The 16597-nt window shown below is 45.0% G+C and overlaps 1 protein-coding gene across 1 annotated transcript in view; it reads right to left on the bottom strand.

Moving 5' to 3' along the window:
- Positions 1–16597, bottom strand: part of GABRA3 (gamma-aminobutyric acid type A receptor subunit alpha3) — a 1805986-nt gene that overhangs the window by 1298335 nt on the left and 491054 nt on the right. Inside the window, exon 4 of the mRNA XM_086964657.1 lies at positions 5798–5860. Coding sequence (XP_086820783.1) covers positions 5798–5860 — 63 coding nt within the window. The remainder of the gene's footprint in view (positions 1–5797; positions 5861–16597) is intronic.

The following is a 16597-nucleotide window of genomic DNA, read 5'->3' as shown; positions in this document are numbered from 1 at the left end:
TGTCTGTAGACATTAATGCTATCTGCAATTTATTGAACATTGAACACCTTTAAAAAGAGTTTTTGTTGATTATTTACCTTAATAAGGTGCACTTGTCACATAACAAATAAATGTAAGTCACTGCTTTAAATCTATGTATTAGTCACCAATAAGGCCTGCATAGCCAGGTCCTTTGCATTACCATCTGTAATGAGCAAAAACAGTTTACGCATATTCTTGAAATTAGCACAATGGTGTACACTTTTAGGACAGAGCTTACAGTCATACTGTGAGTTGAACCCTTGGCAAGTCAGTCCCCTATATAATATATACTTTAAAAAAATGTGTAATATCTAGTAATTTTCACAGAACTTCTGGAAATAAATATCTGCCTCTTATAAATTTTCAGTTTATATATAAATCACTGCTAGCATTTGATGACACCTTTTTACCGTCAGAATATGCACAGAAAACCACAGGTAAATGACGTATAGTAAGGATAAGCTTTCGTTTTTCTGATATATTTTGGCAACTGGAATTTGATTTAAGCTGCAATAGATTTGTAATCAGCTGCGGCCCGTGGAGGGAGTTCCGTGGGGCAGGCAGGTGGGGCGGGAGAGGGGCAGGGCGGGGGTGATAAACACCAGAATATGGATGATTGCAGGCAAGTAAAAAATTAAATTAATAAAACGAATTTCGTAGCGAGCCCTGCATCGCATTTTGCGATGCAGGGCATGGAACAAAATTCGTTTTATTAATTTAATTGTTTACTTGCCTGCAATCATCCATATTCCGGTGTTTATCATCCCCCGCCCCGCCTGCCTGCCCCACCGGAACTCCCTCCACGGGCCGCGGCTGTTTGTTATGTACGTCTGCAACTCACAGTAGGTGTGCCCAGTCTCTTTCTTGTTTAAATGAATGTACTGTTTGCACTTAAAAGGTTACTGGTAGTTAAACAGTGCGTGATACATCTTTTACCACAGTGAATCAGACTTCTCCAGTACTACACTACTTCTATTTCGGACAAGCACACATGAACACGTAGTCTGTGTTGTAAATTTTATTGGTCCCTTTTCTATCAATTTTATTTTATAAAATGATCTAAAGTTTTATAAAGTATTTTGAGGACCAGCATCTTGGATGATGTCATCATTGATGTCATTTGACATGCCATGATTGATGTAATATAAAAGGTCGTAAGTAGTACATCTTTCTTAGAAAAGGAGCAGAAGTTGACTGATTGGCAAAGTCATTCATCATCACAGCCCAGCACCCTAGAACATTTTTAAACAAACATGTACCACAATCAACATTCTTCTCTTCAAAAAATATATTAAAGAACTGTCTCACCTACTTTAACCCATCATCTGCCAATCTTCTGCAGCCCATCATCCCCACCCCCTCAGACTACAGGACCTCATTTACAGGTTACAACTTGCAAAACTGGCCAAAGGGGATTTTGCACATTAACTTTGGTTCACGATTAATGCTGGCATACAATTGGTCATGACATGCAGTTTTTTTTCAAATGATGTCTTAATATTTTTCACCATGACAAATTATACAATAACGTATTCATTTCCAACAACAGCTCTGGTGCAAATGGATTTTTCATTCAGTGACATTTAGTTTATCAATACATTTAATTAACGTGGTGTCTCTGGCAACCTATTAAATGATTTTGTGGCCTAAGTATGTCAAAATGAATAGAATTGGCTTCATTGGATTGGTAATGGTCTACACATTGTCCCTTTCCCGTTCATCTATATATGTATTTGAACAAAAATTGAGCAGGTTTCATTACATTTTGCAAAATACACAAGAAATGGCTTTTACCCCAAATTACTACTAATATTCATGACTTTGAATTGCAGTGGAAAAATAGTGTTCAGTTTTGTTTCTTTAATAATTTTCATACATGAATTCTAAATGGACAAAGAACAGTATCCCATAAATGCAGGTATACGTATTCGAATTTGCAATATTAAGATTCGATTCTCAATGAGCACATACGTGAATAGAGCGTTGTGTACACTCATACAACACATCTTTGCTTATCATGTTGATATGTTTTCTAGCACGTGTCTTTTCTTCTTTGCAATAATGCGCTAGTACGGTCTGATGAACTTTGTCATGTCATCAATCACACACATATCGCTAAGAGACCAAATGCATTTCAAGGCCTCATGGGCGGGTTTAATTGTTCCCTGGGAAACAAGGACCTAATTCATTCCAATCTAATTCCATGTCACAGTTTAGGAAGCGTGATATGAAGGGGTCGCTATACCTTCACCTTATATCGACTCCCTCGCCGTTAATGCAATGACTTCTGACGTGGTTTAAGGGTAAGTGATACGGTTTTGCCAAAAAGAACAAAACAATTCCACCTAAAAACATTTTAGAGGAGAAAGAAAAATAAATGTAATATAGAAAGTTGTCTCACAATGTTTGTCAATTAGAGAATAATTTCAGATTAGGTAGTTTGCAATTTAAAGTCGGAATAATTTTGGCGTTATTTGTAGTTTTATTTGGAATTTGACTTACTTCCACAACTGGCATCTTTCAGGACTGTGGCAGTATGAACACAGCCGCCTAGCACTAATGGACATCACATTTCTTAAAGAGATTGCCCAAATCCGTGCCCACGTTTACTTAGCCATTAGAATTAAGCTTTATTTTTCAACTTTGAATAACTCTAACTCATATGCGTTTGAGAGTCCCACTGATGCACACAGACTGCAATCAGTCATGTCTGTCAAGAGGAGGGTTGATATATATTTAACGTTCCTGATTTCCCACCTCTATGGCTGTATACATATTTTTTTTACCTACATGTATTTATATAAATATGAACAGGTGAAGGCTTTTGGAATATTCGTGCCTGGTGGGGGGAGGAGGGTGACAACATTTCTCAAAACAGTAAAATATCTCCATCTTTTAAGGTATGCCTGTGAAAAGACAACAGCTTCAGAAATCGGTTAGTGAAGTTGAACACTTCCCACAGAAGCAGTCAACTGAGGAATACAGGGGCATATTATCAAGGGGGTTTATCTCCGCTTTTTTGGCTTTAAAAGCCAAGAAAGCGGAGATATAATTATCTCCCTATTACATAGCTGTCGCTAACACCAGTTAGCAACAGCTAGTAGGAGATAGAAACCATCTTGGGCCCCACTTTGCATGTCAGTGATATTTATCACTAATGACATGCAAAGTGGGCGTGCCAAGATGTTAGCGACTAGAAACAGTCGCTAACATCGCTATCTCCTATTACCAACTTTTGGAGATATCCGCGCTAAGCGCGAATATCTCCAAAAGCTAACACCTGCCCTGAGCAGTTCTTAGCCATGTTATCCAATGGGAGGAGGATAACATGGCTAAGAGCATTAGCTCAGTAATGCATGAATATCGCTAACTTTTCAGCGATATTCATGCATTGCGGCCGATTTTTATCGCATTTGCGATAAACCTTGGTAATAAAAAGGTTTATTTGCGTTAAAAATCGCCACAGCTCTGCGGTAAAATTTTGTCTCTAACCAAGCAATAGCGATAATTATCTTTTATCGCTATTGCTTGGTAATATGCCCCACAGACTTATGCTGTAGTGATCTGTATGTAACCTTCATGCAAATAGAGCGAGTGCTAGAAAAACAGCTTAGCTGGATAATTCATTTACCACAAAAATATGCGTGCGTTTGGATCAGGTCAAAATTGTGGGGCATATTAACATGGTACAGGGAAAATTAATGCTAAGGGCTCTTAGCGTACATTTTTTCAACGACCGCTATCGCTGGATAATATCGCCTAGTTATCACGTTATTAACAACGCTAAATGCCTAGGCGATAAAAAATCCAGCGATAGCGGCATTTTGGTAGGTTATCGCTGGTATTGCAGCAATGAAACTACAAGGATAGGGATATCCTTGTTGATAGCCCATGGTGGACTTAGCCATGTAATGCACCTCCCATTGGATTACATGGCTAAGTCTGAAAATTAGCAGACGTAAAAAAGCAGCATTAAAAGGGTCAGCGTGAAGCTTGATAATAGGAAAAATGTCGCTTAGCGACATTTCTCCTATTATTTTGCTCTGGAACTCCCACTTTGCATCTCATTAGAGATGCAAAGGGAAGCGTAGTAAATAAGGGTGCTAACATGCAATTTTGCTTGTTACCACCCTTTTGTTGACAGGGCGATATTTTTATCTCCCTTTTTTGGCTTATAAAGCCAAAAAAGCGGAGATAAAGCTCTTGTTAATATGCCCCTCTGTATTTTATGTTATATATGTGGTGTAACATGAATGTAACACTAGCAAACATACTGTGACATGCTATCTCTGTCTTCTCCAGGTCTTCATCTAGCTCAATTAAAAAGAAACAAGTGAAAAATGGAATAAAGGCTGTGAAGCACCGCTTTTTAATATGAAAAGCTTCTCTGCAAGAGAACCATGGGGCCTTTGCCAGATTAAATTGCTACCTTTGTATTCCACTGTCCTTGGAAGACTACGTTCCACTCTGATGTTTTAAGGTATTGGATATGCCTTTGACACACTGACCCCTGAGGATTCTCATGCATATAAGCCTTTTACACTCAAATACTCTGTGCCAGATTCACAATCTCCATTTCCTGGTTTGTGTTTTAGTACTACAAAACGTACTACTAATTACAATTCACAAACTATGTGGGGTGTTTCATGACTTCACATTACCTATACTTATGTGTGTGAATTTCTCCGCCACAAGTGACGAGTCTTCGCACACTTAAATATATGTTTTACTAGTAAATATGGGTGGGACTTGAGGGAGTGGGGGGAAGGGGCTGATTTACTACAAAGGGGATGGGATTAGGGATGAGTTAGAGGGGTTTAAGGGGGTCACAGAAATTTTTAAGGAAAGACATCACTCACCCACACAAGAGACAACCAATTGCATTACTCTAGGAGTGCAGAAATGTAACTTACACTTGTGTAGTACGTTTGCACTTGGGGGTTATGAATAACAAAAGTAGCAAACTCACTCTAAACTGTAAACTTCCTCAAAGGTGCAAGGTTTTTTTGTAAATCAAACCCATAGTTTCACATACTTCCTGCCACTAGTGATAAATGTACCCTTATTTACTTTTTTGATAGGCTATTAGAACACCTGGATGCTCCCAGAGACAGAATGTCACAATATTTATGTTGTGAGCTGAACGTGTTCATGCTTGTCCTCTGTGAGGATGAGACAACATGTTAAAATGTGGGAAGTTTGCATGAAATCAAACAAGCCTACACGAATCTTAATTCAACTGAGTACCTAAATATGTTCTTTTCTTTTTTTTAAATGTAGACAAATACCAGTTGCAGCTTTTACTTTTCAAAACATGAAAAAACGAAATGCTGTTAAATACTGATAAAACATAAACATGAATAAATAGAAACGGAAATGTTAAAAACATAAACACCATAAACACTACACAATTGGGATCCCTATTTATATTTCAAACACTTCCCACATACTTTCATGACCCACACATGCACATTACAATCATGGCGTTTGCCCTTGCAGATTATGTTTACTAAGCAGTGCTAATGTACACTGGAAGCACCATGCATAGATTGCTCAGGCAGCATTTGCCTCCATGGTAAAGTGGTGCTACTAAAAAAATGACTGTGTACCCTCTGTAGCAAACTGTTCATACGCTGCTGGCTTGAACTGCACTAGGAGCTGTGATTCAGTGTGGTGCTTTGAGGGGCTGGGGTGTCAATTTACAATCGTCCCCGTCTCAAGATCATTCTCGCTCCCACTGACTCTCCTCCCAGGATGGCACAGTCCCTCTTCTTACCATTTCTTGCTCTCTTTCCTTTTCTGTTTTCTTTTTTCTCTTCTCCTTTCTCACCTTCATGCACTTTAATAAAAACAGAGGAGTGTTCAGGCGACAGCACAGGCAGCAGATGTATGTACTTATGCTAGCTCAATCATACAGCGAGGCCATGCAGCGCCCGCTGTGCTGGGGTTGGCAGCGGAGAGCATCAAAATGGCACTGCCCAAGCGAGGCATGCAATGGGTTTCAGTTCCATCACATACCACAAAGGAGAAGCTATTGGAGATGTGTTAAAAGCCAAGCCACACAGTGAATATTGAATACAAAAAATGGAGGGAGTGAAAGCGGCTTAAAGCAAAATGAGATCTCAAGTGAGTATTGTTTAAACACTGAAGCGGACACGCCATTAGACAGAATAACTAACAAGGGGTCACGGCGCTACCGCTAGAACCGTGTCACAAACATTCTTCGGGAACAGTGTTCATAACCTGATAGATATTAGTCATCGGTTTTGATTACTTCAAGTTGGCCAGTTCATTAGTGTCCGCGACCACAGAGGCATCCTGGATGTGATGACATCTGACCGCTTGAGCGTCACTGCTGTTGTCATGGAAACTAAACTCGAAGGCACCAAGTGAGGAATATGCTCGGTGGGAATCCTGGTCACATTTTAAGTCTCTACGACGCTTTCATATTTAAGGGCTATGGGGCAGATTTGCGAGCCCCTTGCGCCACTTTTGCGTCACTTTTAACATGGGAAAAGGGAAGCAAAAGTGGCGCAAGGGGCTTGTAAATCTGCCCCTATGTGTTTTTTGTTTAACTTCATGATTGCATATGTGACGTTGTGACGTTCTCTGTGGGTACACACTAACTGCACCTCCACGGGCACTCCACAAATCTTGAGGGCTGTGCAAGCTGGCCAATAGCACAGGAAAAGTCAATTCCCCCCACACCTCGGCTTGGTTAGCACCACTAAATGGACATGTCTGGCCCGCCTAAAAGAGACACAATGCACCAATGCAGAGCATGTTTGTGACTCTTTGGACTTTGCTCGGCCATCAGTCGAACATGCTGAGCGACTACACGTCATCGCCTTGCAAATAGTGAAAATCACACCATGGAGCCATATACCTGAGGCTTCCTCCCCACCTTACAGCCTGATTCCTCAATTCAATTTCAGCAGAACACTGTGTAGGCCAAGGGTCTGATTCTGAAATCTGTGCTCAAATCTCAATCTCTGCATAAACTGTGTTCGCTCATGAATATGAATTCTGATTTTGGTGCTAAGGACCGGTGCCCAACAGTATTTCCCTGACAGATTTAGCCAGGTAAAACCAGGCAAAAAAAAATCCAAGCAATAGGGTACAAAACAGCTCAAATGCAGATTTCGGTGCAATAAATGCTGAGTCCTCATGTTATGCCTCAATCGGAGGTGGCAAACTCCTAATAGAAAGTATTTGCAAAACATGCTAATAGACACACCACGGGGTGTTAATTTTTATACGGTCCAACTGTATTCTGCCCTACTTAGAATCCGTGCCTGAATTGTTTTTTTTTCTATCTGCTTACCTGTATTCATCAGGTCAGATAAAGGCTACCTCACTGCAAGGTGTCAACTAAGCTCTCATTACAAATGGCAACAGGAATCCTACTGGTACCTTGAAAGTTTGCGGCAACTAGATGGGGCATTGTTCGAAATTGGGTTTCTGGTTGGCAGAGGTATGCACCCTGTACAAGCAGGAACCACAGTCCTATTCAGTGTAAATCAGAAACACCCTTCAAATTAACCTGTGCTCACCCTCTGGTAGCTTGGCACAGAGCAGTCAAGCTTAACTTAAGAGGTAATATGTAAAAAAAAACACACAGAAACACAGTCAAAACAGCACAAAAAGGCTCCACTTCAGTTTAGGAAAATATAGAATAATTTTATAAATAAAACAAGGCCAAAACAACAATCCAATCAGTAGAAGTCGAGATATGAATTCTTAATGACTAAATGCAAAAATAGCACTTAGAAGCAAATAGCGATCAAAGAGTCAATTGGTTGCTTTGGACCGAGACAAAGTCAAGAGTTCAGGCCACCCTTCATGGAGCGCAGGGCGGCTAGATGACCCATGTTGGACCCACTAAGCAAAAGTACCTTAATCCTTTTCGCAGCACAGGATGCGTTGAGGATCCCCATGCATTTGGGATGCTGCTCCGGATTCCTCCACACAACTGCAGTGATGCTTCGGTTCCATTGAGCGAAGCGTGGGTTCAGAGTGCGGCATCTTTGAATGTGATGAGCCTATTTAATCCACACTCGAGGGTCATGCGTTGATCTTCTCCGTGCAGTGGAGGTGATGCTCTGGTTCTGAGGGCGATGCACCAGTCCGGGCCCTGCAACAGCTTTCATATGTTGATCCTGAAGCAGGCGCTGCATCGGTTCCGATTGGTGCAATGGCATCTATGCACAGGCTCTGGCAGATGTAGCACTTGTATACTCACTTCTAAGGGCCCTGGACTGGGTTGGCACCACTTGAGAGAGCTGTACGTACAGCAAGCAAAGCCAAGGTCCTGTATATCGATGGAAGTGAAGTCTTTGATATCCCTAAGACTTCAGCAGGAGGCAAGCCAACAAGTCCTTGGAAAAACATAGGTTCTGGGATGTAGAGATGCAGGTGCAGTCCTTCTCACTCCCAGGCGAGAAGCAGCAGGCCAACTCAGCAAAGCAGTTCAGCAACCTTCTTCCCTGCAGAATATTCTCAGTTCCATCAGTGTTATGATTTGGTGGTGTCAGAGGTCCAATACTTATACCCAGTTGGGTGTTTGAAGAAGGGAGACTTCAAAATAGATGCTTCGAAGTGTACAAGACCCTGCCTTTCCTGCCCTGGTTCCACACTCACTCAAGGAGGGTATGCAATCCTTTGTGTGGGTACAGGACACAACCCTTTCAGGTGTAAAGTGTAAGCTTCTCCCTCCCATCCTGCTCCGGAACATTCATCAACATACAGATTGCTTCTCAGTCACACCTACCCTCCCTTTGTGTGTGGCTGTCTAGAAGAAATGCAGGAAGTCAGCTGTCACGCACCACAGAGAAAGCCAGAAGGCACCAAATGGTTTAAGTAAGAAAATTCTAACTTTCTAAAGTGGCATTTTCAGAACGGCAATTTAAAAACCAACTTACCATCATTTGTGCTGTTAAATTGTGAGTCCAGAGACATCAAATTCGGGGTGGGGGGAGGTTAAATCTCTTCCTAATTAGAAATAACTCTTATAAAATGCAATAAGGCAATCCCAATTTATCCTATTGTAAAGATAGGCCTTGTAATCGTGAAAAAACAAATTTAAGAATATTTCACTACTAGGACATGTAAAACTTAAAAGTACATGTCTTTCTTTATAAATACACTACACCACGCCCATGGGCTGTCCAGGACCTACCTTAGGGTTGACCTAAATGTAAGAAAATGGAAGGTTTGGGCCTGGCAAGTAGGTTAACTTGCCCTGTCGACAAAGCAGTTTAAAACTGCAGACACAGGCTCTGCTGATGCAGGCCTGAGACATGTCTAAAGGGCAACTTAGGTGGGTAGCACAATCAGTGCTGCAGGCCCATTAGTAGCATTTGAATTCTAGTCCCTAGGCACAGGCACTGTACTTTCCTAGGGACCTGTAAGTAAATCAGATATGCCAATTGTCTATAAATCAATGTTGCCCTGTTTGAAGTTCAGAGCATAAGCATACTAATGCCAACAAAAACAAGGTCAGAAAAAGAGGAGGAGATAGACAAAACGTTTGGAGTAACCCTGCAAAAATGCCCATTTCCAACAGGCCCAGTTACTTACATTATTACTCGGTAGGCAGGCATACCCAGTGATGCTTTTTAGGTGTTATTTCTTCTTCTAACAAACAAGGACATATGGAATCCAATGGAATAAACATGACACTCCCTTTCTACTAACTGCTCATCAGTAACTGCCCATCCTCTCAAACCCTAACATTCTGCTAACCTTCACATTCTAGATTTCCAAATTCATATGCCAATAATCTTGCATATGAACCACCTTACACTATACTCCCAATCTTCACATATCACCAAACCACCCTCCTTCCTCCATAGAGGAATGGAGAAAGCAATTCATGACATCTCTAAGTGAAATGAGCTAGTGCTAAGGCTGTGCTTTGTTCTGCTACCTATTCCTGTCCATTACCAGGTGGATCGTTCCTTCTAAGCAGTCAGCAGTTCACATCACACTGTTCTTTCAGGACTCAGAGGTAGGGAACTGTCTTCTGTTCCATGGTCATTAAGCCTCCCAGCCAAGGATGTGTATTACAGCTATGGAGGACTGTTATTTATTTTATTTATGAAGTTTTATATAGCGTGAACTTACAAATGGTGAACTTATAAATGGTTGGGCAAGAAAATACATGTAAAAAAAACCAACAAACATATATGCTGACAGTGTACGGAGTAACGATTCAGAAAAGGGGGTGGTGATGAACAGAGTGTCTGAATTAAGCGGACCACTCTTACCCAGTCCAAAGATCAGGGCTTGATCCATCACCGTTATTTAGCTCACTGCACCATCCCAGCTCAGAACCTGGCTATATTCAAATTTGTCTGTCCCTGGCCCAGTGCATCATGGGAACAGGGCAGACCAAACTACCAAGCCAATTCTTCACCAGAAAGGAGACAAGCTTCCGGGGACCGGTTTCTGGCATTTCAGCCGTCGTCGGCCCGGCTTGCTTGAATCCTGATGGTGCAGTGAGCAAGGGACTCATGTCTGAGTATACCCTGCCACACCTATAGTGGCCAAAAACGATTCAGAAAAGGGGGTGGTGATGAACAGAGTGTCTGAATCAAGCAGACCACTCTTGCCCAGTCCAAAGATCAGGGCTTGATCCATCACCGTTATTTAGCACACTGCACCATCCCAGCTCAGAACCTGGCTATATGCAAATTAGTCTGTCCCTGGCCCAGTGCATCATGGGAACAGGGCAGACCAAACTACCAAGCCAATTCTTCACAAGAAAGGAGACAAGCTTCCGGGGACCGGTTTCTGGCATTTCAGCCATCGTCGGCCCGGCTTGCTTGAATCCTGATGGTGCAGTGAGCAAGAGACTCATGTCTGAGTATACCCTGCCACACCTATAGTGGCCAAAAACAATTCAGAAAAGGGGGTGGTGATGAACAGAGTGTCTGAATTAAGCAGACCACTCTTACCCAGTCCAAAGATCAGGGCTTGATCCATCACCGTTATTTAGCTCACTGCACCATCCGAGCTCAGAACCTGGCTATATGCAAATTAGTCTGTCCCTGGCCCAGTGCATTATGGGAACAGGGCAGACCAAACTACCAAGCCAATTCTTCACCAGAAAGGAGACAAGCTTCCGGGGACCAGTTTCTGGCATTTCAGCCGTTGTCGGCCCGGCTTGCTTGAATCCTGATGGTGCAGTGAGCAAGGGACTCATGTCTGAGTATACCCTGCCACACCTATAGTGGCCAAAAACGATTCAGAAAAGGGGGTGGTGATGAACAGAGTGTCTGAATTAATTGTACGGAGTAAAACAGGCAAGGAGATTAACTAATAAGGAAGGACAAAGCACGCAAGTAAGAACTAAACTATGCGATATCTCAGGACCCGTAAATATGTAAGTAGGGCCTGGGGTAGAAATTGGTTCATCAGCAGCACTTCAACTTCTTTTTTGAATTATGCAGTTAAAGGGTTCAGTCTGATATCAGGGGGCAAGGAGTTCCACATTCTTGGGGCCATTCCTGAGACAGCTCGGTTGTAGGTTTTTTCCCCAGAAATTTTGCAGGTTTCAGCAATAGGTTGTTGGAGCTTCTAGATGATCTAAAGCCGCCAGACACCTCTAGTTGTTCAGCTAAGTACTTTGGTTTGTTCAAGAGTAGGGCTTTATGGGTCATGCAAGCAATTTTTAGCTGTATCCTTGCCTCATATGGGAGCCAGTTCAGCGACTTCAGATCAGGAGTGATGTGGTAGTTTCTTTTGTATCCAGTGATGAGCCCTGCAGCAGAGTTGATGGATTCCCTTAGTAGGGCCAACTTGGATCTTGGCAGACCGCAAAGAATTGGTTTTAAGCCAGTTCTGGCTTCTTAAAGTACATGTTTATAAGGTGCATGTTCAGCTCACTATCCCTTATGTGATGTTACAATTAAATAGTATTTTGAAAATTAAGTGTGAAATAAGTATGAATGAGAGAGGAGTTGGCCTAACGGAAAGGGTGATCAACCTCTAATCTCCACGTAGCATGCTAACTTTACCACAAGATCCATCCTGAACATGTTTTCAACCTGGCAAAAGGTTCTGAGCAGGATGCGCCTTATTTTCTTTCTCAAAAAGAGCTCAACCTTCCTGGACAAGGTGCAGCCTTCTTGGGGAAATCTCTGAATCTTGTCTGTTTTTCCTTGAAATAAAAAATACATGACTAAGTCCCACTTTTCTCCAACTGCTGGGAAAGTTCCTTCCTATAAGTCTAGAAACCTCAAGCTTCTCAGCGCTGACTTCTGAACACTTGGGGGCAGAAAATTAATGATATTTCGATTTATGGTTTGTGTCACTTTTGTTGTGCAGCCCTGACGCAAAATGATTTTTTGCTTTACTAAGATGTGTAATGTCACTTTGCATGGTTTAGTAAATACAAAGTAATAGCTTGATCACCAGGCTTGATTTCAGTGACCAGCCAGCCAGTTCACTCCTCCATGCAATCCCAACATGTGCACAACTAGGGCCTAGATACACAGGACGGACTGCTGCTCTGGTGGTTAGGCCAGGTTTGCATGTCTGTTTCCATCTGCTCACAGCACACTGCTGCTCCCTGGGTATATGCACTCACTGCCGGAGACACAGGAGAACTGCACCACTCAGCCAGAGCCCTGTGTCACTTTTTGTGCCAGTTGTGTGGAGGGACAGGAAGCAATGGTACTCCTAGCAGCGTCATCATAGCTGCCCCGCCCTCTTCCCTACTTATTTCCCTCCCCAGCGTGGAAGCGCACAGCTGCGCGCCGGCAGCGCCTGGATGCCGCCCGCCATCGCAAACCCCTGGTAAGATTCATAGAACTATCTAAGAGTTTAAGGGGTCCCTGTGTATAACAACTATGATTTGCTACAACCGGCTGGAATTGCTCTCTCTAAACCCGTTTAATTTATCGGCAACCCGGGCAGTTCCCTCCACTGCTATCCCCCTTAGGAATGAATCTGCCATGATAGCCGCCTCCTCCTTATTCAGTGGGGGTTCTGAGGAACATGTGTTAGAAAGCCCTCTGGAACTGAACATAACAGTACGACCACGGATACCAAATCTTTTACTGCTCTCTATCTCAATACTAGATCTATCCCTAAACATGCTCTAGAGCACGGGTACTCATAGTACGGCCCGCGGGCCAATAGCGGCCCGGCAAGCCTTCCGTGGCGGCCCGCGGACCATGAGACATCGTACCGGTGTTTTAAAAAAAAAAAAACTTTTTTAAAGAGTGTCTGCGAACACTGCAGGTTGCAGAGACACTCTGCTGCTCTGTGGGGCCCGGCGATTCATCCCAGGAGGCCAGAGTGGAGCTGCAGGGGCGCTAAGAGGAGGTGAAATACAGCAAATCCCCATTCACATGCAAATGGCTGTGAAGTGCTCGGGTGGGGCTGTGTGTCTGTGCGCGCTGGGGAAGCTGTCTCAGCCCGGTGACAGACAGGTGTGCGAGGCGCCCCTTGAGCAGGGCGTCTAGTCTATATGTATAGCATTGTTGTAGGTATATTGGGGAGGAGGGGGGTCTATTCTTTTAATAATGAGGCTCAGCTCTTTTTTTGCCCAGGGTGTACACGGCTTTGAGGTTACAAAAGGATTCTAGCGCCTTGAAGCACCCCTTCTTCTAGTCCAGCGCACTTTTTCTCAAACTTGTTGTTTTCAAATGTGGCACTCCAGTTGGTTGCGTTGAAGTTCAGAATGCATCTGTTTGATGATTGAGATCCCGTGCTCATCCTTGTGTTCATGATGTCACGGAGAGGTTATTCGTACACATGACTCAGCCCGGCATTATAGTGAATGTCACACCGTTTATGCTCGCCCCAGGATCGTTGTTAGCTGGATGGATACTACTTTTGTTAGCGGAATATTGTATGGGTGTTCTTGTTTGTGATGATACTTTTAGGGTTTTACTATAGCGCTTGCATACCCCTCACAGGTCCTCGGATCGCTTTATTGGTGCTCAAATAGTTTGCGTGTTTTAGAGCCTATTGTATGTGAAAATTATTTTGAGCATTTATGAAGTATTTTTGTGTCGTGTGGGGTTTGGAGATGTATGCAATCAGGGGAGTGGGAGATGCTTTATTTCTAAAGGGTGGTGGGGGGCACAGACTGCCTTGGAGATAACCGTGCCAGGGCTCTGGTTTGATTCTTAGAACCAAAGCTGAGTCGTCAAACGATGTAAAGTAAGTCTTGTAACAAATCTCATGAAAAAATATGATAACTTAAAAATGGAGTAAACGTACTGTCAACATTTCTGTGTCGTCATTTAAAAAAAATGAGAATTCCCCCCAAGGACTATTGCACTAGTTATCCAAAATGTGTCACATTGTCATGCTTTCTGTTTAAATAGCTTATATTGTTATTAAATGCGAAACTCGACTATTTAATATTAACTGTGTAATAGTGAGATCTTGTTCTGAATTACTTCATTGACCTCTCAGGCTGGTTAGTTAAAGAACATGATGTATACTGTTCCTTACTGTGCTCTTGTAACTGATGTAACTTCTAACGCAATGATCCTAAATGTAAAGCGCTTTGATACCCTCTTGGGTCAAGTTCGCGCTAGGGAGACGGAGTGAGGGAAGGGGAGTGAGTGAGGGAAGGGGAGTGAGTGAGGGAAGGGAGTGAGGGGAGGGAAGGGGTGAGGAAAGGGGAGTGAGGGAGGGAAGGGGAGTGAGGGAAGGGGAGTGAGGGAAGGGGAGTGAGGGAGGGGAAGTGAGGGAGGGGAAGTGAGGGAGGGGAAGTGAGGGAAGGGGAAGTGAGGGAAGGGGAAGTGAGGGAAGGGGAAGTGAGGGAAGGGGAAGTGAGGGAAGGGGAAGTGAGGGAAGGGGAGTGAGGGAAGGGGAGTGAGGGAGGGAGAGAGGGGGAAGGGGAGTGAGGGAATGGAGTGAGGGAATGGAGTGAGGGGAGGGAGGGAGTGAGGGAGGGAAGGGGAGTGAGGGAGGGAAGGGGAGTGAGGGAGGGAAGGGGAGGGAGGGAAGGGGAGGGAGGGAAGGGGAGTGAGGGAGGGAAGGGGAGTGAGGGAGGGAAGGGGAGTGAGGGAGGGAAGGGGAGTGAGGGAGGGAGAGAGGGGGAAGGGGAGTGAGGGAATGGAGTGAGGGGAGGGAAGGGGTGAGGAAAGGGGAGTGAGGGAGGGAAGGGGAGTGAGGGAGGGAAGGGGAGTGAGGGAAGGGGAGTGAGGGAGGGAAGGGGAGTGAGGGAGGGAAGGGGAGTGAGGGAGGGAAGGGGAGTGAGGGAGGGAAGGGGAGTGAGGGAGGGAAGGGGAGTGAGGGAGGGAAGGGGAGTGAAGGAGGGAAGGGGAGTGAGGGAGGGAAGGGGAGTGAGGGAGGGAAGGGGAGTGAGGGAGGGAAGGGGAGTGAGGGAGGGAAGGAAGGGGAGTGAGGGAGGGAAGGGGAGTGAGGGAAGGGGAGGGGAAGTGAGGGAGGGGAAGTGAGGGAGGGGAAGTGAGGGAGGGGAAGTGAGGGAAGGGGAGTGAGGGAGAGGAAGTGAGGGAAGGGGAGTGAGGGAGAGAGAGAGGGGAGGGAGGGAGAGAGGGAAGGGGAGGGAGGGAGAGAGGGAAGGGGAGGGAGGGAGAGAGGGAAGGGTAGAGAGGGAACGGGAGTGAGGGAGGGGGTGAGGGAAGGTAGTGAGGGAGTGGGGAAGGGGAATGAGGGAAGGGGGTGAGGGAGGGGGAGGGAGGAAGTGAGGGAAGGGGAGTGAGGGAAAGGGAGGGGAGGGAGGGGAGGGAGGGAAGGGGGAGGGGAGTGGGGGAAGAGGAGTGAGGGAAGGAGGGAGTGAGGGAAGGAGGGAGTGAGGGAAGGAGGGAGTGAGGGAAGGAGGGAGTGAGGGAAGGAGGGAGAGGGAGGGGAGTGAGGGAAGGGGATTGAGGGAAGAGGAGGGAGGGAAGAGGAGGGAGGGAAGAGGAGGGAGGGAATGAGGGAGGGAGGGAGGGAAGGGGAGTGAGAGAAGGGGAGTGAGAGAAGGGGAGAGAAGGGAGGGGAGGGGAGTGAGGGAGGGTGAGAGGGGAGGGGAGTGAGGGAAGAGGTGTAGGGAAGGGGGGGTGGGAGGGAGAGAGGGAAGGGAGTGAGGGAAGGGGAGTGAGGGTGAGGGAAGGGGAGGGGGGAAGGGGAGTGAGGGTGAGGGAAGGAGAGTGAGGGTGAGGGAGGGAAGGAGGGGGAAGGAGAGGTAGGGAAAGGGAGGGAGAAGGAGGGAGGGAGAGCGAAGGTGAGGGAAGGAGAGAGGGAGTGAGACAGTCAGAGTGAGTGAGACAGAGGAAGACAAGGAGGGAGAGAGAGGGAGATAGAGGGATGGAGGGAGGGAGGCAGAGATGTGTGTATATATATATATATATATATATATATATATATCGGGTCTGGTAGCTCAGTGGACGAAGGTGTCCGCTGCAGGGACCTGTGTTCAACCTCATGGTCACAGTTTTTTTTTTGGTTGCTCTAGCCCCGCCCCCTCCCCCACCGGTGCGGCCCTCGGACAAGAACCACACAGTAAATTTGGCCCCTGAGAGAAAGTTTGTGAGTACCCATGCTCTAGAGCTTTGGAGCCTACTGGATAATCATAAACCTGATATTTGTTTCTTTACAGAAACGT

The sequence above is a fragment of the Lissotriton vulgaris genome, chromosome 4_1 (genome assembly GCF_964263255.1).
Source record: "Lissotriton vulgaris chromosome 4_1, aLisVul1.2, whole genome shotgun sequence".
Classification (NCBI taxonomy): domain Eukaryota; kingdom Metazoa; phylum Chordata; class Amphibia; order Caudata; family Salamandridae; genus Lissotriton; species Lissotriton vulgaris.
Note: the sequence above shows the minus strand (reverse complement) of the source record. Positions and strands in the feature narration are given on the sequence as shown.